The 24624-nt window shown below is 40.2% G+C and overlaps 1 protein-coding gene across 5 annotated transcripts; it reads left to right on the top strand.

The window, feature by feature from the left end:
• The first annotated feature begins 3799 nt into the window (after positions 1–3799).
• Positions 3800–24617, top strand: ASRGL1 (asparaginase and isoaspartyl peptidase 1). 5 transcript variants are annotated; one of them, XM_048077456.2, is made up of 7 exons: positions 3800–3945; positions 4958–5204; positions 9714–9856; positions 15064–15218; positions 18822–18940; positions 20774–20884; positions 23475–24617. In XM_048077456.2, the coding sequence occupies exons 2-7, from the start codon at positions 5018–5020 to the stop codon at positions 23708–23710; spliced, it is 951 nt and encodes a 316-aa protein (XP_047933413.1). In that variant the 5' UTR covers positions 3800–3945; positions 4958–5017; the 3' UTR covers positions 23711–24617. The 5 variants fall into 5 exon arrangements, with proteins under 5 accessions (XP_047933413.1, XP_047933414.1, XP_013027636.1 ...); XM_048077457.2 differs by having other exon boundaries at positions 3842–3945; positions 4955–5204; XM_013172182.3 differs by lacking the exon at positions 3800–3945 and adding an exon at positions 4116–4255.
• The last annotated feature ends 7 nt before the right edge of the window (positions 24618–24624 follow it).

Raw genomic sequence — 24624 nt, forward strand, 5'->3', positions numbered from 1 at the left:
GAATGCAACATGGTTTCAGGGCTTTTTTATTGCAATAACAGAAAGAAAAGGAAAACAAAAATGTCTAATTTAGTCTCTGTCAGTAACCCGTGTTGCAGTTTGATTGCCTTGTGCTTAGGGTGCTCACCAAGAGTGCACCTTCAGCAGAGCAGAGGGCTGAATTTGGGCATTCACTTTCTTGATAAACACACATGATGCAGGGTTAGGAACTGCCAGAGCCATTTTTAAACTTCAGCTTTGGAAACTAGTCAGATCTACTCTGTGCCTGATTCAGAATTAGGATCTCAACTGAGACTTCCCATTACTGGTATTCTATCATATGCTGCTTGACTCCTCTCCCCCAGCAAATGGCATTCCCAGAGCGCTGCCTGCTTTGGTCTCCTTGTTAGTACCCTTCCACTCTGTATAAAATACAACACTGAGAGCAATAACATGCTGTAGCTTCTTGTTTGGGGCAACTTCCTACATGAAGGATGTCTGAGTTCTGGGTCTTGATCCAAACAACATTAAAAACAGTATCAAGAAAAGAGGGGAGACCCTGCATACTCCCTGTATTGATGTTTTACGTATTATGGAAATGGGCAAACATTCTGGGTTAAAATCTCCTCAAAGTAGGGAAATGAAACCATCAGTCTTATTTCTGGACAATCTTCCCAAGAAAATATTTGCCATTAAGCTATTCAATATACAACTCATTAATACATTCGAGTTGATCACGTATGTATTTTAGTGAATACTGTATCTACTGTTTTCTTACTGCTGCACATTTCATTGCTGATCTTATCTGAAAGCAAGTTTAAGAAATATTGCAATTTCCATTAAAAATTAGATTGATTCTCAGAGGAACTGAATTTTCCATCTTCTCGAAATGGTAGCATATTCTTTAAAATAAAAATATGGTAAAAAGTGGTTTGCAGACTTAATCAGACTGTGCATGTGAACAAAGTTATTCAACATGCATAAGTTTTTGCAGAGCATGACCTGAGCATCATAACACTGCATTGATCACCATGAGTTCTGCCCACATATAAAGATTCAAGTTTGCAGACTTTTTGGATTAGTACTGTGTCTCTGCATGTTTACGACACTTGCTTAGTGTTGATCAACGATGCATGCTCCTAGAATTCAGTAATAAAATACAGAACACTACTTTGTTCCACATCATGTTTTTAATATTTTCAAATAGTTTATAGATAACAGACAGGTTTCTACATAAACATTTACTCAAAATATAAAAAAGAATAATTATGAGTACATATTAAAGGAGCTACTTCTATAATATGGTTTACTTTCTTTGCCAGTTCCTAAAATCAATTTTTCAATGAGATTCTAGGGGAATTCTTTCTCTAGAAGCAGACAGGCTTGTCCTTATTAAATAGGCTCTGTGGGAAAATTGAAGGTACAATTATAGTTGTATTTTAGTCATCTGAGATGCAGGGTAAGACCCAATGATCTTTAGCTGTACTTTCTCTTGCCATACATGTTGTGATCACTTGCTCCCCAGCTTCAGCCCTCTAGCACTTACTCACCTACTGTAATACATTCCCACCTCTTTCAAGTGTATCACGTTCAGCTTACAAGCAGGAAAGCTAATCTCCACCAGGCTGAGCATGCAAAGGAACTCACTTATTCTGTATATTTTTAAAGGTGCTTCTGTGGCAATTAAAATATGCAAAGCTCTCTTAAGAAAATTAGCAAGAATGAAGTCAATACATTTGTTTCTGCAGTAATTATTTAAAACTAACAGTTTACATAGTCTTAAAACAGATTCCTGATATAGAACACAATACATCGATTAAAAGAAACCCTAAATATTAGTTGCAAAATAAATACAAAAAATACTTTTCAGCAAGTTCTGTGGGGTATTAAGGCATTTCTTTATATAGAATGTCATTAACTTCTACGGAACTTTTTCATCAGCATACTTGCTTACACTGCCTAATTCATCTCTTCAATATTCAGTATTTTTCTAATTATACTGCTAAACATCCTATTCCTACAAAAATGTTTAAAAGACCACTATCTCCCAGTGAAATAGGCGGGAAGCAGTTCAGTGCTGACTTTTAAGGAATGAAGTATCAAACAATTGCCTTTACCTCACTGGCTACCCAGACATTTTTGGTGGCCCTCTCCCTCTGCTGTTCCAATGTTAATTTGGAAACTGATTGTGACTCAGTTAAAAAATAAATAAAAATGATTTGACCACTGCAGCAAAGAAGGTGGCTAAAGAAAGCTTAGGGTAGAAAACTGATGTAAAAGCAGAGTATGCCAGTTTTATCAGGTGACACGCTTGCTTTGTTGAATCATGACAATGTTAGACTAATATTAATATTTCAATTTAATGTTATTATATAAATTTTGTGTTCAGCTGTCCATGCAAGCAATTGAAGTAATTCTTCTAAAGTATTTCATTCAATTAGTATCAGTTTCCTGTTTTGACACTACCTCTGAAAGCAAGATAAAATATTCTATTAAAAAAGAGGTACTCTCAAATAATTCACATTCAAAATTTAAATTTCTCTTTGTTAATCCTATCAGTGACAATGAAAAACCATCCAGTGTAGTTCCTTTTAATTACACCATGCTAATTCATTTTAAACCAACGTTCAGAATCAAAACAGATCTTCAATTGAGTGACTGCACACTGCCATAAATCCTTGTTCTTCAGCACACTCACGTCAACTCAACTCCTTGTGTGTCCAGAGCAGGCTGCATTTACTGCTGTCCCCAGAACCTAGCGTGAAGCAAAAAAAAAAAGTAGAGAAAAGTGAAAAGGTGGTGAACTAAACAGAAATGGTGAAGCAAGGCAGCTGGCTGCTAGGCAGGTATAGAGTTTGCACAAATTCGGAGAAATTCTTGTTTATGTTTTTTTGCCACAAAGGTAAGAAACAATGGAAATTATTTTTTTTCCAATTAACTTTTTCAATGTGTTTTTCAAGTATTTTTCCTTTCCAGGAAGAATTTTTCTAGTAGCTCTTTTTATAGCAAGCAACTATGTGGTCTACCAGCAGCCTATTATTAAAAAAAAAAAAAAAAAAAAAAGGCAAACTTATTCCATGCCTTAGTTATCCATTTAGAATCTGAATGGATATATACAGAGTATTGTCATTTGGTCTCTTTCAGCTTGAAGACTCAGATTCCTTATGTCTCACTACACCTTCCAGTTTCAATTTACGTACACTTACGCAGTTTGTGTTTTGGGGATGAATAATCCCAGCTTGTTTAAAAGCGAGCAGAAGGCAGGGCGGATGTCATATATTGTTGGGTTTTGATTTGGGAAAGAGGTGTCATTTTTCTAATCTAACTTGAGGAGAAACCAAGCGGCGGTGAGTGATGAGGAAATTAAAGGTGGTGTAACATCTGATAGGAGAAGGCGCACCACCGAGAAGAAATAAAGGCGGTTATCGTCTCATCGTGGAACAAACTGGCTGGTCCTGCACAGGGCACATCACCGGACTCCAGGACGTGTCACCTGCTGGAAGAAGCCGTGCTCCCTGGCTGCTCCTTCTGATTTCTGTGGAAATGTCACCTCTGCACACCTGTGTGCAGGCATTTCTCCCTGGACACCACGCTTAGCCCTCTTCTGAGGCGGGGGTGAGGAAGGGACTGCTTATTTCCATCACCAGTGACACACTGGGCTGTGGGGACACAAATTTACCGAGCAGAGAGTCGGAACAACATCTCCGGCGTGGATACTTACACACATGCCCTTATTCTGTCAACACGCACACCACCGCCGCCGAGCCTCAAGCCCCGCTCGCCGGGCGCGCAGGGGGCAGAGGGCGGCAGCCATCTTAGCTGCGGGCAGCCCTCAGGCGGCGGGGGGCGCCACGTCGGGGAGGGAACCGCCCGCCCGCCGCCACCGCGCACGGCCCCGCGCCGGGGGACGGGACGGGTTGGGGGCTGCAGGGGGGGTCCGGCCCCTTTCTCTGGCTGTCCACAAGGGTGGGTGAGGCTGGATGAACGCGGAGAAGCCGGCGGCGGGCCCGGGGGGCGGCTCGGGGCGTGGGGGCGGCCGGGGAGAGCCCCCGCCGGGCTCCTCCCTTGTGGGCGGCAGGAGCCGGAGCCCCGCGCAGGGACGAGCGCGGCTGGCGGTGAAATAAAAACGCTTTCCAGGAGGAAGGCCTCGCGTACGGACTCCAGTGAAAATGAAGTTTTCTGCCCCGTCTGGCATTGCAGGGCCCAAATAGGGCGGACTGTGGGAGCTTTGGGGGCGCGGGCGGCCAGGCTAATGTCTAGAGGGTGTGCAGATACGGTGAGGGAAAAGCAGCTGGATTTCCTTTTCCACAACTTCTAAAAGTACTGGTCCTGGGAATATTTTAATGTGGAGGGTTTCCTCCCTTACTGTCCTAGCTTTTGGCAGGAGGTGAAGCTCTGTCTCCTTTGCGCCCCAGGAGGTGTAAGCGGTGCTGTTTTGCTCGTGGGAAGCAGCAATAAAAACAGTTAACCACCGGGTCCAAATGCTTTGTTTTGCTGCACAAAGTACAATGTTTTGCAAGAGGTCAGAGGTTTGGCATCTGGGCAGCAGAGTTAAGCTGCTAACTCGGGTCAGTGGCTTCATCTCTGGTTATATTATTGCGTTTGAAGAATGGGATCACTCATCTAACGAGCAGCTCACAGCACTGAGACGCTGATGCTTGTTTCTGTATCACTTCTAAAACAATAAGATCGCCAGACAGGCTTCGTGCTAAATCACGAGATTGTAGAGTACCTTTGCTTGAAAGGGGCCTCCAGAGGTCACCCAGCTCGAAGCAGAGCTGAGCTCAGAGGTGTGCCAAGTTGCCTGGGGGCTCCTCCAGTTGGAACTTGAATATCTCGTAGGAGCTCTTCGTGTGTGTGCGCAGCTTCCTGAGAGGTAAAAGCATTGAGCTCAAACTAAGCGTATCTTAACTTTTCTGCAGGACTCTTTCCTCGTGTAGAAGGGAACAAATGCTAAATGCTGTTCTTTCCAAAGCAGGCTGATTAAGAGCAACCTGTTGGCACAGCTGAAAACCTTGGAAAGAATTTGGCCTTCAGGATGAAGCCTGTCATCGTGGTGCACGGTGGAGCTGGCCGGATCTTCAAAGAACGAGAACAGGGATGTCGTACTGGCGTTGTCAGAGCTGCACTGCAAGGCTACAGTGTCCTGAAACAAGGAGGCAGTGCCTTAGATGCAGTTGAGGAGGCAGTGAGATCAATGGAAGATGATCCTCATTTTAATGCAGGTAGTTTTTCAAGAAGTAAATTGGCATATAATCATTATGTATGTTCACTGTTTTGTCCTGATCGTTCTGAAAATGCTGGTTTGCTATCCCTTTGAAGTGGAGTAAATATTGGTGTCACAAAGTAGTATTTATCATTATAATAAAAGAGCATTGTATGCACTGCAGTTTCTTGTGAGCACACTTGGGCAGACAAGTTCCTCTTTCTTATTTTTCAGTGTTTTGTACCTACCAATTTATTCTTGTGCTCCAGTATCACTGTTCTGTAAATCTTACCTTGTTACTGTGATGTGTCTTTAGTTTTAAGACACAGACTCCTTAATGGAGTGTATGTTAAGTTAACTCATATTTAAGTCCCTTTTACGTAACCTACAGCAATATTTAAGCTTTAATGCTTGACCTTTACGTATTGCTAAAGGAAGACTGTTTCAGTGGATTTTAGGAGTTTTTCTTTTAGTTATTGCTTGTAATTAGTGCTTTCATAAATAATATTACAAGAATCATACGCCGCTGGTATATGAGTCATGAGTTTATACAGTAGGGGTTTATAACTGAATTTCCTAGCAATTAATGTTAATGTTAGTTAATAGTCTATATCATATAACCTCAAATTTATTACTCAGATGCATTTCAGTGAAAATATTTCACCATCCCTACCAAGGTATGTCAGGAATGAACATGGGCAGAAAGACCTGTCAAAGTTCAGTATTTCAGATGGCATACCTGTTTGTTATGTGGTTGCTTAATTTGCAGAGATTCACGTATTCCTTCTGACCTTGTAATTGCGAATGAGGGAAAGACTTTACTTCATATGAAACTTTTCAGTGTTTTGTTACTGACTTGGGCTGAACTTCTTGATTTTTCAGAGGTTTCAAACTGAACAAATGAAGCAGACTTAGAGGTGCGGTGTGTACTATGAAGCTGTTGTATAATTAATGTCCGGCGGGTGTTCTCTAATTTAACTTTACTTCTCTTCACTTGTTCTCTAAATCAGTCACTAACCTTTAGGACTTTGTTTTGCTCAGGTCAGTAAATCAGTATATGTTTGGCCTTTGGTTCTCTTTATGCTTCTGGGTTATGCCTCAAAATATCTCTCTGGACAGGCAGTTTAGCTTTGCTATTTTAAAAACATCAGCTTCTTCAGGGCAGGAAAAAATCCTGATTCTTGAGGAACATCCCTTTCTGCCCAACATTAGGTGTACAGTGTTAGTACGGAAGCGACTTCAATAGAAATATAAGCTTACTGGTTGTTTTCAGCTCTTAATCATTCTGTATAAACAGTTACATATGTTCTTGGTTTCCCATATACTAGTTTTGATGGTTCTGTAAATCAAAATTATGTAGATGGGAAATACATTTTAGCTGAGTGTGACTCTCTGTGATGAAAGCTTGCTTTATAATGATCTGTCTGCGCTCATTTATGTAACTTATAAGTCTGTAGCATTTGAGCACTTAAGTAGGATCACAGTAACTAGCAATATTCATACACGATTTTTTTAACCCTTTATTCGGGATCTTGTCACTAATGCTGTTTTTTCTGAGCCATACTGAGTTTGGGAAATGGGTGACAAGAAGCGAACTGAGACATGACAGTGTTTCTCATCTCTCAGACCACTCATCCAGCTCTTCAGATGGAGATGTTTTCAGTGTTCTGCTTTACATGTATTTCTTGTTTCTAGAGTTGTAGAAAGGAAGCTTGGGCTGATGCTTCAAAGTTACCAGTCTCTCACCAGAGCAAGAATTCCAGCCTCTCCTGTAGTGTACAGTCACTGATTTACACATTTGAGCAGGTTGTGCTCCTTTAAAAATGACCAGATCATTTGAGGACAGGATTTTAGACCCCGCCATAGCCAGTGATTGCTAGATAGTTGTAACTTCATATTTTCTTGACATACAAAGTGCAATATGCTTGTGATTGACTTATTCGTGGTCCAAGGTTACATTTATCCTTAATTATTTAATTCATCCAAATTATATTTCTGTATGAGGGTGTTTACTTCAACTTGCACTAACAACGTTAAACCTTGTTTACGGTAGATTAAATGAGCAATTTTTAGCAAAATTTGCTTAGATTGGACTCGAGCCTTAAGCCCTTGTTTAAGTTTGACTGTGCTGATCTAAGAGGCAAGCAGTCTTGTAATCACTTACGTATGCCTCTAATTGTGTCGATGCTCATTAGATACAGCTGCTCTCAGGAGCTCGCAAAAGGGAGCTGACAGCTATGCGAAGAGGGCCCTGACTGGAGTGGCTGTTTAAAACTCGACGCGTGGTATTTACCTCTATAAAATAAAAATGGGTTTTGTTGTCATATTTTCTGGGAAGTGGCCGGGGTTATACTTCCTGCAAGCCAACTCTTTGGCAATTAGCAGTATTACCTAGCTGGGTCTGTGTACTCCGGGTATAAGAACTGCCATTCCAGGACGTTGATCCTCTCCCTCTTTCCTCCTCAGCCTTTGCAAGACTGTGCGGTCTGTAGTTAGATGGATTCTCAGCACCCCTGCTGTGATTTTAGTAACGTCACACTTGTCTCCCCATAAATTTTCCATATTTTATTGTCTCAGTTTTCTTCCCCTGTTTCCACTTCACAAGGGAGCCAAACCTTTCTTCCCAGTGCTGCTGCCGGTGGATGCCACGGCCTCAGAGGCAGGTAGTCCCTACCCAGGGTGCTGGAAAGCAGGAGAAAGGACAGTCTCTAACCACAAGAGGAGGTATTTGTCCTACCTTAAATATACCAAAGTTTAGTGTCTAGCCTTGTGGCGGTGTACAGGCTTTCTCGGTCATCAGTGGAACGAGACAGGATGGCGATGCAGCCAAGGCAGGTGGGAAGAACTATTTGTAGGGCCACCTATCTCCGTCCACTGACTGTAAAAGGAGGCTGTTGTAGGCAGCTACCTTTGACTGCAGGAACTGTCCGACAGTTTTCTGCTCAGGAACATTTAGGAAATCCTAGGATGTATCCCATGAGAGATCTCCAGCAGATACTTGCAATGCAGTGATGAGAGGGGCTGGTAGAGCATCCCCTGGAGCTGCGGTTCTGATCGCGGATATCTGAGAAAGGTGCACCCCGGTTCTAGGGGGAATTTTGTGAGCGTGGGCGAGGGCCTACCTTGTCAAAGGAAACTAGCAGAACACGGCAGGGCTTATCTAAGAAACAAAAGATGACATATTCCTTACATCAGAGTAAAGTTGATTCTGGAAGAGTGGTTTTAGCACAGGTGGCAGACGGGAGCTACCTGTCAGCTCTCCACGGATCAGTGTAGCCTAGAAATTAGGACGTTCTGAATGATGTGGGACTGAACTCTGCAATAGCTCGTACAATTGGAGGGGGGCAAAAAGTAACGGTTTGGGGCAGAGGTCAGGTGTTTTACGTGAGTTTTGGAGATTGCAGGAGGAGGATTACAGAGCTCTGTCGCCTCCAGTAACTGGGGATTGAACGTTATGTTTTCAGGTCTGAAGTGCATAGGAGGAAGCCTTATGTCAGCAATTACTGCCAGTAGTTTCTGATGTGCTTTAATGTTGGTTTAATAGGAAAAGCAAACAAAATAACTGTTCTAGTTCTCTACAATGTTTGAGGCTTTCCACCTGAGGTGCTCTGTAAATCTGCCATGCATTTTGAATTTCTTTTTAAGTTTAGTCTTCTCCAGCCCTATTAATAAGACTTGTACGCTTACTGACTTACAACTTAACATTCCGCTGTGATACACTTATTGGTGTTATTACAAAATGAGACAATGCACCTTTTTTTTTTTTTTTTACTCTCATTAATTTTCAGTTAGGTTAGTGTTAGCATTGATAATTACAGAAGAAAAATAACTACCCGGCATTTCATTACTTGATTTTTATAATTTTTTAATTCGTCTGCTGTTGCTTAGTAAGGAAGAACTTGTTATTTCAAGCTTTTGGTACAGTAGTGAGTGGACACTTCTATTCTGCTCTACCAATTTTGGCAGCTGCTTGGAGTGCTGTGTGCCATTAATCTTCTGATAGAACTGAACAATACACTGTTCTGTTGGCTTATGTTGTGTCCTACAGTTGGAAGAATTGCGAAGGTACAATACCTTTATGTGCATGTGAAGTGATCTAGGGGATAAAGAGCCTTGTTCGTGATTGTTGTTTTAACTTTCATGCTTAATGTATTATTTTGGATGGCATTATGTAATTGGCATTCCATGTACTGTTTTATGACCGAATTCATGATTTGTTTGAGTTTCAAGTGTGTTTTTCATTATATAAAAATAAAACTCAATGTTTTTAAGTAGCCATTGCACCCCTGAGATTTCTGTTAATAGCTGGATTTTGTGGTTATACTCAGCAGTGTAGCTGCTGTTTTGTTTATATTCAGGAAGAAGGCACTTTCAGTGTGTCAGAACAACAATCTGGGAAAGAGAAAGTTTGTTTCATGAGATCTAATAATTGAATCAGCTGATGGTTAGCTCTTAATGACTTTCTTTTTTCCTTAACTCCTTTTTCCCCACCCCACCCCTTTTTATTTATTTATTTTTTTGTCTTTAGGTTGTGGTTCTGTTCTAAATGAAAAAGGTGAAGTAGAAATGGATGCCATTATCATGGATGGAAAAAATCTAGCCTCTGGAGCAGTATCTGCAGTTAAATGTATAGCAAACCCAATAAAACTAGCTCGGCTTGTCATGGAAAAGGTATGCTGAATGTGTACTTGAATTTGAAACATTTTTTCCCTTAGAACTTCATTTGCTATACTGATAGACCTCGGTGGTGATGATGTGAATCCTCCCTCAAACCAGGGAAGACTGGAAAATGGATGGTAGTGCTTAGAAACTTGTGACCATGAAGAACTTTTATTGTAAGTATTTATTTAAAATAGCACTCTAAGGAGACCTGAGTTCTGTCTTGCAGTTGGAAGGAACCTCAAGGAGAAATTGACCTAAACATGTCAAGCTTCTGTAGCTCCACAGCTGGTATTAAAAATTGTAGGGAGGGTTGTTCATTGTAGAGCACCTATGCTGTCATTGAGTCTTCTGCTTGGCATTCTGAGATAAACGTTGGAAAATGTACTAGTGATTTTGCAATGAGGTGGAACTGAATTAATGATCCACTGATGCTTTAGGCCGTGAAATCTGGTTTCATAGGATCCTAGGTGGCCTTCCCCATCGTGACCTTCTCAGGCAGCAGCCCTAACGCTAGCTCGTGGTCTTCCAGCAGCAGAAGATAACGCAGGCACTGTGTGATGGAGGTTTTCCAAGAGCATCGAACCTATCTGGGCAGCAAAATTATTATTACGTGGCCTTCTGCACAACATCCATCCCACCGTACTCCACTAAGAAGTCCCTCCTAGTATCTGCCATAGCAAATGTCTGTTGTTTTTCAGAAATGGTGCAGTTGGTATAGTTTGGATGATAGAGTAGGCCATCAGTGTGATACGTGCATCTGTTTTTCCATTACTAGACTGGGACAGTGATCACAAAGTTCATCTTGTCTTTGGAGTGTGCGTTTCTCATGCTGCTAGTGCAGCTCCCGCATGATTGAAAAGGGGTTGCAGTTGCAAGAACACTTACTTACAAACAAAGAGGAAGTATGTTTTTTTTAACCTCTCAAAGTGATCTGCAGAGAAGGTTGAAATGTGTTTTGTTCTCAACAGATTCCAAAGGAGATGGGAATTATTTTTGCCCTGAATTATAGGATAGTTCTGCTTTTAGAATCAGAACTTTTCACTAAGCTATTTAATACAAAAGCGTTATAAAATTTGTGCCTACAAGGATAAAGTCAAAACAGCACTTTTTCGAGAACATTAAAAAAAAGAAAGCTTTGCAGAGTTTTCCCAAATGAAAAAAATAAACCAAAACTTGCCCTCTATCTTTCTCATCTATCTTAAGGCCTATCTTGTCATTATATGGTGCTTCAGGTGTTCAAAAATGTTGAGGCTAAATTTAAAAGGAAATCATAAAATTCAACTGTACAAGGCCAAGTATAATGGTTTGGCAATAAAACATGAAATGAGGAGTACTTCCATTTTGCGGTGTAGTGTATTTCTATTTGGCCAGATGCAATAAATTCCGTGTAGATGACAAAATTAAAATGTAAATGCTAACCTAAATTGCTTGATATAACTTGAGGTGAGCTTCTGCTGTTTTTCTGGCGGGTGTTATAAACTGGGATACCAGCCGATGTCACCCTTCTGTTCATCGTAGGCAGGGATTTTGGGACACCAACCCAGCCTATTTCACAGTACTCTCAGAGTGTATTTAATGTGTTTTGTTTTACTGTGAATAAGTGAAAATACTTTGAACTCTGTGACCCATGGGTGATAAGACTGGAATTTCCTGAGGTCCTAAACATTTTAGGATGCTTATTTCCCAGTAGTATTGAGATGCATCACCACCGCAAGGAATTTTAAAACATGCAGCTCCTGAAACCTTAAAGAACTAACAAACAGAAAAACTCCCCACCTGCTTGTAATTTTTATTTCCATCCTATTACGGAACAATATGGGCTCCATCTGGTGGTCAGAGTAGCTCCTTAGACTGTTGTGCATGTTAATCCTGTGCTTTGTTGTACTTTGTTCCTGAATTGTGCCCAAATTCAGGGTGTAGAAGAAAGGATGACACCAGAATAATTTCCAGTCGTGACTTAATGAACATACTACTCTGATACATGATACTGAACATTTTAGTCTCTAGAGACGGAAGGCTTGGTACGTTAACTAATTAATCAAAGAAATCCTAGAGAAAGCAGTTAAATTTTTGTTAAATTATTCCTGTTTGTAGTGAATAAAAATAGAATGATGCATTGAAATGACTTTTTTTAATGTGGCATGTAATCCCCCTCAGCTCCAACACTTCTTTACATGGGCATCACACGAACAGTGGAGCACTGATCCATTGCTATGCACAAGCTGCCTGTGTATACATTTACCCCTACTATATCATCCAGCTCTTTAAATTAGAGGAGAATTTAGGTTAGGACACAGGCTTCTCAAGACAAAGGTGGAAACTTCTGCTGTGCAGTGTGCACTGCCAAGCTTGTGAAATAAAGAGCTGGTCTGAATTCCAGGCCAGCTGTAGAAATCTGGGGGGTTTTCTCCTCTCTGCTTCCCATAAAATTAACTAAACTTGCTCATATTTAACATTTGTTGTTTGTTATTAAGATCTCTGGAAACTATTATTTTTTTTTCCTTTTGGACTACTCGGTGTAAATGTATCCCAGAAGAAAATAGGCGCTTCAGAAAGTTAACAAATATATTCATGAAGCTGTAGAAAAAGAATGAGACAGAAAAATGTGCTTTTTGGTTGTTTGGCAGTGTTCTACTAGCTCTTTCGATGGACAATGTATATTGAAGAGAAAAATAAATTGAATTTCTCCTTGAGGCACTTTTTTTTCCAATGAGGACTGCAAAAAAACTATCACAGCAGCTTTGTTCCTGTATATTCAAATATTTCTTGCTTGTGCAACTCATGAAGGTGGTATGTTATCAGAAACTGCATGTGGAAGGGAATTCTTTAAAATGTTTTAAGAAATAACTTTTAAACTTTTTTTTTTTTACAATGAAATCTCATGTGTTTTTTAAACTTACTGAAAGTAATATAAAGCCTCCATTCCTGAAGAAAGCAAGCGATGGAGGAGAAAACCTTCTTATACACATCAAGTCAAAAGAAAAGTTGAGTAGTATTTTCTAAAAACGAAATTTGAATTATTGAATCGGATTTCTGGCGGTTTAGTTGCGGTGGCGGGGGGGCAGTATTGCACAAAGCAGTTCTCTTGAGCATCAAACTCTTCAGCTTTATTATAAATAGGTGGGTCTGTTATTGTCTGGTAACATCACGCAGCGTGTAAGGCTGTTGTCTGTTCGTTCAAGGGCTTGCTCCTTGTGACTGGTACTCTTGTTCCCTAGGGTGCTACTCTCATGAACTGAATAATTAATTTGTCAATAAAGAGATAATTAAATTCTTCGAGATGTTTGACATTAGGGCTGCCACATGCGTGAATGGCCGGTCAGGAATGTTTTTCATGTGATGTCACATTTCCTGCTTGCATAAGCATTTGAAGGCGTTGGTGCAGAGATGTAGTGTGCTGAGGCAGAGCTCAGTATCTGATGTTTGGGAGAGGTTTGGCTCAGATCCTTCGAAGTATTCAGTGCTATGGCTTGGTTGTGGCAGTGACTGCTTGCCTTTGCTTTAGAAATCAACAGAAGTTGATGGCCTGTAACATCTTTGAAGGATGTGGGTCTGTTAGAGCAGGTCCAGAGTAGGTCCCCAAGGATGATCAAGGGGCTGGAGCACTTCTCTGTGAAGAAAGGCTGAGAGAGCTGGGGATGTTCAGCCTGGAGGAGAGAAGGCTGTGGGGTGACCTCATTGCGGCCTTTCAATACTTAAAGGGGGCTTATAAAAAAGATGGAGTCACTTTTTATATGGGCAGGTAGTGATAGGACAAGGGGGAATGGTTTTAAACTAAAAGGGGAGATTCAGATTAGAGGTTAAGAGGCAGTGCTTCACTCAGAGGGTGGTGAAGCACTGGCATAGGCTGCCCAGAGAAGCTGTGGATGTCCCATCCCTGGAGGTGTTTCAAGGCCAGGGGCCCTGGAAACCTGATCTAGTGGGTGGCATCCCTGCCTATGGCAGGGGGGTTGGAACTGGGTGATCTTTGAGGTCCCTTCTAACCCAAGCCATTTTGTGATCTTAAAGTCTGATGCTTTGAGACTGTCAGTGTCCTGTGGAACGCAGCACAACACAAATACCAGGCCTGTGGCACGCTCGCTTCAGGCTGAGAAGCAGAGTATGAGCCTCTGGGGTGCCCTGCAGGGCTCTGCAGTCCTGCTGCCTCCAGCATCGCGTGATTTTGCCTTTGAGACCGTAGTTGTCACCTGTGTGCTGTACTGCTGCGTGGACACATGGGCTTGCCTGAAGTTAGCTGCTGTGCTCTGAGATGACTCAACACTGTATTGTCAAACCACTGCTCCTCCAAAACCTTCCTAGTCTGATGAGCAATTAGTAGCTGTGCAGCGGTCCAAGAAGTTGATGCTTAGTTTTGGACTCTTGATTTAAAAAAAAAAAAAAAAAATAAAAAATAAATTTAGAGCTCCTACTAAAGCATAAGGATTAATGAAACGATTTTTTCTGGCAAGTTTCTCTAAAACAGGAATTAAGCAAGTCATACAGACTCGGAAGCATGAATTTAACTAAGGTTGTTGACTCAAGATCTGGTCTAAGTGCCTCACTAAATAAAGGAATCAAAATAGAGCTTCTGCAAGTGCAAACGTTGTTTGAAGAGAGCAAACAATTTTTGTCAAACCTGTTAGAACAATATTCTGTTCTGAAGTATGAAATTCTGGGTCTGTAAGAATAGTAGCTTGTTTAAGGAAGTACTAAAACCAAAATGGTTTAGCTGATGTTAAGAAACACTTGAAGTGAATGATACTAATTTTGTTGTTGTTGTTATTTTACTCCTACAAGGTTTAATACCTTCAAACTGAAGAGGAATTTATTTACTGTTCTTTTCTTCTGAGTCAAATCCTTCTAGATCTCTTAGTTAACTGGACAAAACTGTTGTTCAGTTGAGCAATGATTTGATGATTAACTGACAACAGCACAAAGAACTTGCATGCAAATTAGCAAAAGAGAAAATTTTCTTTTTTTTTTCCTTTACCCATTATAAGGAGTATTAAATAGATAAATGCAATTCTGTTCTACTAATGGTGAATGTATGTGTGTTTTGGAGACCTGATATGTTTTTCATTTAGCAGAAGAGTAGAAATCCAGGAAGCTTAAAAATAAGATTTGGAATTTTGTTGGTGTGCATACTTCTAAAAATAACAAGTGACTATAAAAAAAAAAACTGCTTGGTATAAGGCAAAACAAGAATTATCAGTTAATTTCTTGCCTGTCTTCTGCAGACAAAGCACATGCTGCTGACTGACCACGGTGCACACCTGTTTGCTCAAGCCATGGGTGTTCCTGAGACTCCAGGGGAGAAACTCATAACTCAGAGATCTTTGGAGAGATGGAAAAAGAACCTTGAGCCAGACTCCAACCCTGAAGAGTTTCAGAAGTAGGTTTTTATAACAATTTACTTTGTGGTATCAGTTCCAAAAAAAAAAAAAAAAAAAAGAACAAAGCTAACCAGCCAGAAAACAACAACGAAAACAATCCCAAAGCTTGAAGGTCTGTTCTTTGACTTGAGAAGATTTCAGTTCTGAGTGATTTGTGGTTTGATGTAGTCCTCATGGTATGTCCCAAAAAAAATACTCAAAATCCTTTCAGTGAACTTGCTCAAGTGTAAGTAACTGGAACAAACTTGAACAAAGTTAGTGATGCTCAGGAGAGAAGATTGTCAGACACTTGGACATAATACAGGCTTTGTGACATTAATGGTGGACAAAATTAGCACTGTTATTACTCTTAAAATCACGAGCTCTGTAAGTACATATAGCAATGTTAAGATACACATATGCTTCACCTTTGTGTAGTTGTTTTCCATGAAGGAACTGTGAGTTAGAGTATCTCCAGTCTGATATTTAAAATGACAAAGTGCGTGTAAAAAAATCATAAAGCTCGTCTTGGTTAAGTAGATTGATCAGATTCATCTGGATTAGGTGATTAAACTACATCAGATTTTGACAAAGTAACTCCTTCTGAGTGCTGATTATGGCTGTTAGTTACTGTAGGAAAGAGGGAAAACAATTGGCCAAGATGTTCAGTATAGTAGTGGATGTGAAAAGCGATGCTCTCAGAAGGTGTTACACACCAGCCAAGTGCAAATTATTTGAAAAACAAGCAAGCCTCACATAACAAACTAGAGAGGAAGGAAAGGTGGATGGGAAAGGAAGGAAAATCATGAGATGTCAGAAATGTTTGTTATGCCTGTGAGGTAGCATAAATACTAACTTGTTTTGAGCTTGCATTTGTATGGCAGTGGTTGTTGCATGGGAAAATGCTGTACTGCGTGCTGCTGCTCATCTGTTTGGTAAAGTAGTAGTAAGAAGAGAAGCAGAGCTGAAGAATTTGTAGATCAGAAGGAAGAAGTTTCTTCTGTGGGCATGTTAAGTAAAGTCAATGTAATGGGGCCATAATATACAAGCTGTATGTTATTTCCATTAAACTGCTAAAAGGAAAAACAAATTCATGAGGCAAGCGTTGTAAATATGGTCTTGTAACCAAACTGAAGTTGTACCTTGACCATAAGGTCTCAGTCATAGTTCATTTTGTATCCAACAAGTTTTTTTGATCTGTGTGGTATCTGAGTTCTATGTACTGTGAGAATTCATTGCCAAGAGTTCTGGGGATGGTGTAGCTGCCACTGTCACTTGGCCTCCTGAAGATAGCAGTTGGAAGCATGGCATCTGAGTCTCTGTTCATTCCTTATAGTTGCTTAGATTTCTTTCCTGTAATTAACAGTGTTAGGCATCTTCAATTTCAGCATTGTCTTGTTCTGGGGTACCTAGAAGGTTTGTATATTTCTGGACAGCTTGAGACTTTTTCTTGTCTTAGCCACACCGTTTTTTCCTGACAGGCAGTACCCACAAACATCGGCAACAGCAGTTGACAGAAAACCCTACTACAGATGCAGGGCTAAGAGACGAAATAGCAGGTGTTTTATTCCTTGAGCTTGTTCAGCCTAAGTGCGTGTAACTTCATGGATATTGGATAATGAAAGATTTAGTCCAAAAGGAAGGAACAAATCCATTGTGTATCATAATATACGCAGTACATAAGAACAATCATTGATAGAACAAAACCATTACTGCTAACAGCACCCCCTAGTATACTACAGGTACGTGTTGATATTTTTGCTACTGTCAGTAATTAACATTAGACATGATTATAATGATATCTCTACTTAGACAGTTTTGTGGGCCTTGTTAATGTTTCTGAGTCAACCAACTATGCAACAGATTGTTTATATCTTCCTTGCCTTTGTTCTGAAGATGAACAAGGAAAACGTGACACTGAAGCAAGAAAAAAAAAGTTGAAAGGAACAGTAAGAAATAGTTTAGTTTTGTGTATGCTCCACAACTGCTGAAGTTGGCTACACTCAGTTAGTTACTTAGTTATCTCCAGTTGAGCCCTTGTACCAAAATAGTTACCTGCTGCATCGGTGAATTTGTGTACTTTTATTATTCACGGGTGCTTAAGGCAAATATGTACCTTGGAGAACGTACATCTGGACGTGCCTTTCTTAATTCCTCAGGAGGGTCTAACTTCGGTTGGCTGGAGGGCGCTACATGTGTGTGCAAGGGAGTACTGAATTTACCAATGTTCTCTTCAGCAAATCTTTTGTGACAGATGGATGGGTGGGAAGCCCATCTGCACCAGCATATCAGTTTGAGATGAGGTCCGTCTCCACCTAAATGTCAGAGCAGTCTGTAAGGCCTGTGATTCATCAGTCGACTTTGAGTTGCTGTGAATGAAGTGTAGGGACTGACAGTGCGATCTTTTACATAAGCAGGAGGGAACAGGAAGTTGATTCTGTGAGAAATTGACTGAGTTTCATCATACACAAAGACTTTGTCTGACTTTGTCTGATCTTAACTTAGATTTTGGGGTTACGGAGAGACCCTCACCAATGCCCAGGCAACTTCCAAAGGTATTTCTATTGCACTCACCTTTTGGGCAGTTCCTTGAAGGACTGGCACAAGTTCTTTTCCTTTGTGGAGGGATTTAGATTTTGGAGGGTATACCTCTCCTAATTAAACAATATTCAACATTCCTGCTTGAATTGCCAAGATTGGAATATGTAGGCGCTCAAACTGTTGCTTCTCAGTACAGCAACTGTTACGGTAAGTTGCAATAGCCCTTTTTGTCCAAGTATGAACATACATGTATATTTTAAGCAGCTTATTATGTATGACTATTCAGTGCTGAAGAAATCAGGCAGTAGTTGAGATTTTTCTTCAGTGCATTAAGATTTTTAAGCTGGTTTGCCATTTCAACAGATTGTACTGGCCAAGTGATTTAAACCTCAAGATTGCTTAGCTACGGAGTACAGAGAGGAAAATATGTATTAATGATGCATTATGAACAATGCTAGCTGAAAGGCACATAAATAACTATTTTTTTCTGTGGCATTCAAACATTTAGGGGAATAAGGAAAAGGAAAGAGGAGGAACAGGAAGGAAATGATTCAGTGCATTCATAACATTGTTCTCTTCTCTGTATTTACTTGTTTACGTGCGTCGTCATTAATAACCCCAGTTCACTGCCTATTAAGACAGTGGAGACACGATTCCTGCGTCTTTGAGTTGCTGTTTAGGGGCAAGTTGTGCATCAGGTGTGTCACAGCCAAAAAACTGCTCCAGATCTGTGATAGAAATATTTCTGGCCCGTGTGTTTGTGTGTTGTACCTTTTCTTTGCCTCCTCGCATTGAAATTTCCATGCTATGATTGTAAACAAGTCATGAGGGGAAGATCAGATTTTTAAGAAAAAAAAAATCAAGTGCTTTCTGTGCTATTAAATAAAAAGCTGTGAGAATTGTTGTGTATTGGTGGTTATTTTTGTAATGAGGAGCATGGTGAAAAAATGGCTTTATGATGAGCAGTAATTTTTTGCAGTAATCTTTTTTTTTTTTTTAAAGCTACCTGGAAGATAAATGCAACATGCTTTGGCAAGTATGCTTTAATTCTACCTAATTTTGTGAACTGTTTTTCTTGGCAGAGACCTTGGAACAGTCGGTGCTGTTGCTATAGACAGTGAAGGAAATGTAGCTTGTGCAACATCCACTGGAGGACTCTCCAATAAATTGATTGGCCGTGTTGGTGACACAGCATGCATAGGTATGCGGTGTGGGGACTTGCCTCATATTTTTTGGAGATATCTCATTTAAAAAAATAAATATATAATTCTCCTTCTTATTAGTGAAATAAAACAGAAATAGTGATATATCTACAATGGAGGCCTAACTTCGGTGTCAAAACTGAAGCTCCTTAATACAAAATGGAGTTTGCAAATAGGGATTAGGAGCAGAGGTGTGGTGCTGTCATCTTCATCCAACATTTTTCTGACTGGAAAATGGGGAGGGGAGTTCTTTTTCCATCCTTTTCTGAACACTGACATTTTTTTCCTGTCTCTCTTTCTTGTTCATTCTAATAAAGCTATCTGTTTGTACATCCATGCTCACAGTTAAGTCAAAAATGTAGTCTGCTCCATACTAAGGTGCTATTTTCTTGATACTTAAAGTACGTGTAATTGTAATTAGGGTTAGTTATATCAGTGAGCCAGAACTGCAAGATGTCTGGCAACTTTGAATAAATTCCTGTTCTTAGAGAGCCCCGATAAGACTGCCTCAGAGCCTAACAGAGGCGGTGTAGAATAAGAGAAATATTTTAAGAGCTCTCTTATCCAAGTATAAAGAGACACTTGAAATCCCTTCCCCAGACTTGTTCCTCTCATGGGACAGACTTGCTATTTGATTATTTCAGGGTTATACCACTGAGTTGGGATTTGGAAAATAATTATTTTTAGTAAAACATGTTCCAAACGCAAATAGCACTGCTGTTGGCATACGTGATTTTATAGAACTAATACTAACTTTTCTCACACCCTGAGTTACTAATACTCTGGTGCCCTCTGTATTTTGAATGTCATTTTCAACTTCATTTCTGACTGCAAATACCCTTTTTTAGGTAGGTCATGTTCAGGGCACTTACAGTATGGGAAATGTCTGCGAGGGAGAAGTGAAACTGGGCACTGTTCAGTGCACTGCTTTCAACTTTTGTTCTTACTAGAGGTCTGCAGGATTGGATACAGGAACGCTAGCTGTGCTTTTAAATGTTTGAGCCTATTGAAGGGGGGGGTTGACAGGCTGGTTGTGGCAGTGTTTTTCCACATGTAAATCATGGCCTGTTGGAAAGTGCTGATCTGATCAAGAAGGTAGGAAGGGAAGAAGCTTTCATTGCTCTTCTACACCTCTTTCCCCTCCCATGCTACTTTGTTTATCCATGTAATTCTGTGGTATGCACCTCCCCAGCTCCTGGGAAATATTTCTCATAGGAGATGCTTAGGAGATGTGCTAGAAACATGGGTGTTGAGAAGCTTGGTGTAGAACAGGGTGTGGAGTGTGCCAGCAAAACAAGGATGGGTGGGAGTTCAAAGAAAAGAAATACTCTGCTTGTGGGGAGGACTGGAGAGATTCTTCAGGGTGCCTTGTGATGCTTCACCAGAACCCAGGCTTTTCAAATCTCTGATCTAATTTTGTTCTTGCAGTTAACAGATTTTGGTCACTTAGCATTGTCCTTACAAGATCTTCCTTCATTCCTTCTCTTTTTGTAACGTGTGACCTGGCATTCTGCATCCCATCGCTATCCTGCTGATCCTCAGTGTACTGTTCCTTGCTGTTTTGGATCCCGGTTCTAATGCTACAACCAGATCACTAATTTTCTAGCTCTCGTAACTTGGCAATTGACTTCATCTGGCCGTTGCTGGTCTCCCTCATGTGTTCTATGTTGGAAGTGAGGCAGAAATGAGAAGGGACTCTTTGGTATTTTGCTCCCAGAAGTGAGCAGAACTTCCAGACTCTTAGGAAGAAAAGTTTGGTTTGTATTTTAAATAATGCAGAGCTTGTAAACTGTATTTTATAAAAATACTGCCTTTTTTTCCCCTCTGAAAAGGAAGTGGAGGTTATGCTGATAACTGTTCTGGTGCCACTTCAACCACAGGACATGGAGAGAGCATTATGAAAGTGGTCTTAGCCCGACTGATCCTCTATCACATGGAGCAAGGTATATTCCGAACTTCCTGTGAGCTGACCTGAGGGGGATAGGAAACATTGCCTAATGACAGGTTGCAGGTTATGTGCTATCATCCCCGAACAGTTGTCAAAGGAGTTGCTCCCAGGCACGTGTAGATGGGTCACCTCTCTTTAGAAGAAACAAAACGAAGTACTAGAGTATTACTAAAGCTAGCACAGCCACAAGTGGGCAGAAATATCCATGCTACTTGATGTTTAATCACTTTTAGATGAATGTATATTAAAAGATATTATTGTCTGCTTTGTAATGTTTAACTGAAGCTTTTTAATATTTTTTTCTCTATTTTACACTAAAATGTTTTGAACAAAGAAATAAAAACCAAAGACAAGGTATTTTTAAGGAATCAATAGGGGAGGGTTAGAGCTAAAATAAAATCAGAACTGAAATAAGAAAGCTTGGAATATCACCTTTCTAGTAAACTGTAATGGTCTTTGTTTAACAACTCTGATTATAGCAACAGAAATGCTTTTAAGACATTTTAACTATGATTTACGTTTTCATTTTGTTTTGGAAAATCTACTAAACTGACTGGGTGGGTATGTGGCAAACAGCTGACACAGTATGTCTTCTGTGACTGTAACATAATCTGACTGTGGGGTGACCCTGTGGAGCTTTACCTTCATGATTTAGCCTGCCATGTAACCCCTTGGTTATATTACAGCCTGTGAACATTGCCAGACAACATACTTGTATTGCATGCAATTGAAGAACCATCAATATAGATATCAGCAGTATTTTTAGAAAGCCGTGGCTTTGGGGCAGTACACTGTAACTGACTTTGAGACCAGACGAACTGGAAATAGTTGCAGAACTTTCAATTTACATTTCTGTAAGAGAAGCAATAAGTAGAGAGATGTGTAACAGCTGAGAGTATTTTTATTATGTTTTATAGAGCTGTTTGCATATATAATGGATGCATTTCTCTGTAAATCTCCTGGGTCATGTTATAGTTTCAGCATGAAATACAACCTACGGATTATTTCCCAAAGCTCTAACACATCACGGTCTCCCCTTTCTCTCCATATTATATCCCTTGCCATTCAATTTGTGAGTGGCTTTCTAAGCTCTATTTACTTTAAACCACATAAACCAGTTTCTTCTCTTGATTGAAGTTAACTGCATTGCAAAACCTCTGCATTGATAGTAACTGTCTGGCTTGTGATGCACTGTGCAAATGAGGCAAATTGAAAAAAAAAATTCGATCCACATGTGTGTGTGCTTAAAAGGAGTAATTGGTTTGCACTGGTTCACCCTGCTGCCAGTGCTTGCTCTACCTTCATTCATGCTGCCCAGTAGTATAACAAAGTTGCCAGGAAAACACGTCAGCAACAGGCCTTTTTTTTTTTTTCTTTTTTTAACATTTCCATGAAGGCGCTGAAAATAATCTCCCACGTTATGATAACTTTTTGAGTCCTTGAACGGTCAACTGAAGTTGCATATTTAAAAATAACTTCAGAGCTCTTCCATAATTCTGTTCAGCTATTCAGCAATTCACAAAGTAAATTCCTTCTTTTGGGACCAATGCTACAAAATTTATTTTCTTATTTTATGGGTGAAGTGCTTTGCCAGTCGTAATGGCCGTTGGAGTCTCTGCCTTATGGTGGCAGCTGTTGTCTCGATGAAAAATCAAACAGTGAAATACTGACCCTTTGAAGTCAGTGCCACTGACTTGAATAGTCACGGTGTCACCCGTAATGACACAGAATGGAGCTTGATCCTGTCAGTCACCAGTGCTGTGAATTATTCTGATTCTGCTGGTTTTGTTTAACTCAAAATTTGCAGGGAAGACGTGAAGGTCATTTTTTATTTTGCATCATAAGCTGCATAACATTACTGATTGTGTATGCAAACTTGCAGCGAGCTATTCTGCAGCTATTGCAGGCTTGTGTGTAGAATGTACACAGTAATGTAGATTTATTTCTAAAATACTCTAGTTAATATGAATTAAGTGTAATGAAAAGATAAAGTTGCTTTGCCAGTACTTTCTGACATCAGTACATTTCATCTTCATCTTGCCTGGTGCTTTCAGAAGTTCAGAGTAACGCCAATCTCTGTTTTTGATAAATCACAGAAATGTGAAGTACATGCTTTGGGCTACAGTGTGGTCAGTAGACTTGGAACACAGACGCTGACTGACATTTTTGATTGTTTTAATGTGGTGTTTTTTTTCAAATTATAAATGCCTTAGACCTGGCTTATGGGAGACGTTTGACAGCAAGCGCACGGATCGGCCTTTCTCCCTTCAGATGATGGCATAAGAAATGTTATGTCTTGAACACAGAGTTGAGGAATTAGTCTGTATCAAACACTGAAAGTGAAGTATAAGCTGAAGCTATTCAAATCCTGTCTTCGCAGCAGAACCATACCACGGCAGCTATTTGCAACTGTCCAGCACCTTCCTATAAACCAGTTCCTTTACCACGCTGGAAGTTTCTTGCCAGTTTAGCTGAAGGAGGAATTAGGTTTGGCTGGCTCCAACAGGAAAGGTGTGGAACTTGAAGGGAATTTTAGAATTTATTTCAAGACGGGTATTGTGAAGTTATCTTGTTTTCCTTTTCAGGAATGTCACCAGAGATGGCTGCTGACACTGCATTAGACTACATGAAGACTCGAGTTGGGGGCCTGGGAGGTGTTATTGTTGTTAGCAATTCAGGAGAGTGGGCAGCAAGGTTCTCCACCAAGCAGATGTCCTGGGCTACTGTAAAGGATGGTGAGCTACATTATGGGATTTACGCTGGGGAGAGGCATACAAAATCTGTTGATGAAGCACTTGCATCTGGAAGTGAGGGATTCTGAGAATGAAGAATCACTGACTAAGGAAGAATGAAGATCTCCGGTTTCTGTTGGAGGACAGTGACAATTTAATCTTTCTTTCGAGATCTGCACTCTTTTGATTGTTTCACAGGCATTTATCAAAATGAAACGTGGACACAGTTGTCGTGGATATGTGTGTGTAGTGCTTACTAATACCTTCAGACAGTCAGGAGATCCTCCTTTTCTAGATACGAAAGAGAACGGTCAGTAAGTAGAGGGCTGTGGGCTCCCTGGTTAGCATGCCTCAATTCTATGTTAAAGGGAGCCTAAGTTTCGGGATCAGGGGAACTCCATCCATCCCTGTTGTCAGACACTGCTTTCGAGATGATTTAAGAAATAAATACTTGTTAACTAAAAATTGAATTTTGAAAATGATGTGGCTCTCCATGTCTCTTGAGCAGTCAGCCCATAATAACAAAGTGCTTACTGTCAGTGAAAAATCATCAAGCAGCAGTAAAGAGGTAAGACTAACTTGCTGTCACAGGCTTGAGGTAACTGTCAGGGGAGAAAATAATGAAGTCAAGAAAATAGCTTTTCTCCAGAGTTGGGAACTGTGACACTTCCTAAGGAGTCTTATTTTATTCCATTCATCGACATCAGGCCTAGAAGTAAACAGAGACTGCAACAAAGTAGGCTACAATATTTTGAAGTAGATGTGGATAGTTAACAGGAAGAATATTAAGGACTTAATATGTGGAATAGTAATAACGAAGGTCATGATTTCAATAAATACAAATAAAACAGCAGTCTTTACTAATCAAATACAAAGGTGATGAGCACCTTATATGTCTAAATGAGAAGAACGATGATTAACTGGAAAACAATGATGTAAAATCAAGTGATAAAAGCAAGCTGCACTGCAACAAATTAAACGGCCTCTTGTAACAAGTTTCTTT

The sequence above is a fragment of the Anser cygnoides genome, chromosome 3, assembly GCF_040182565.1.
Source record: "Anser cygnoides isolate HZ-2024a breed goose chromosome 3, Taihu_goose_T2T_genome, whole genome shotgun sequence".
Taxonomy (NCBI): Eukaryota; Metazoa; Chordata; class Aves; order Anseriformes; family Anatidae; genus Anser; species Anser cygnoides.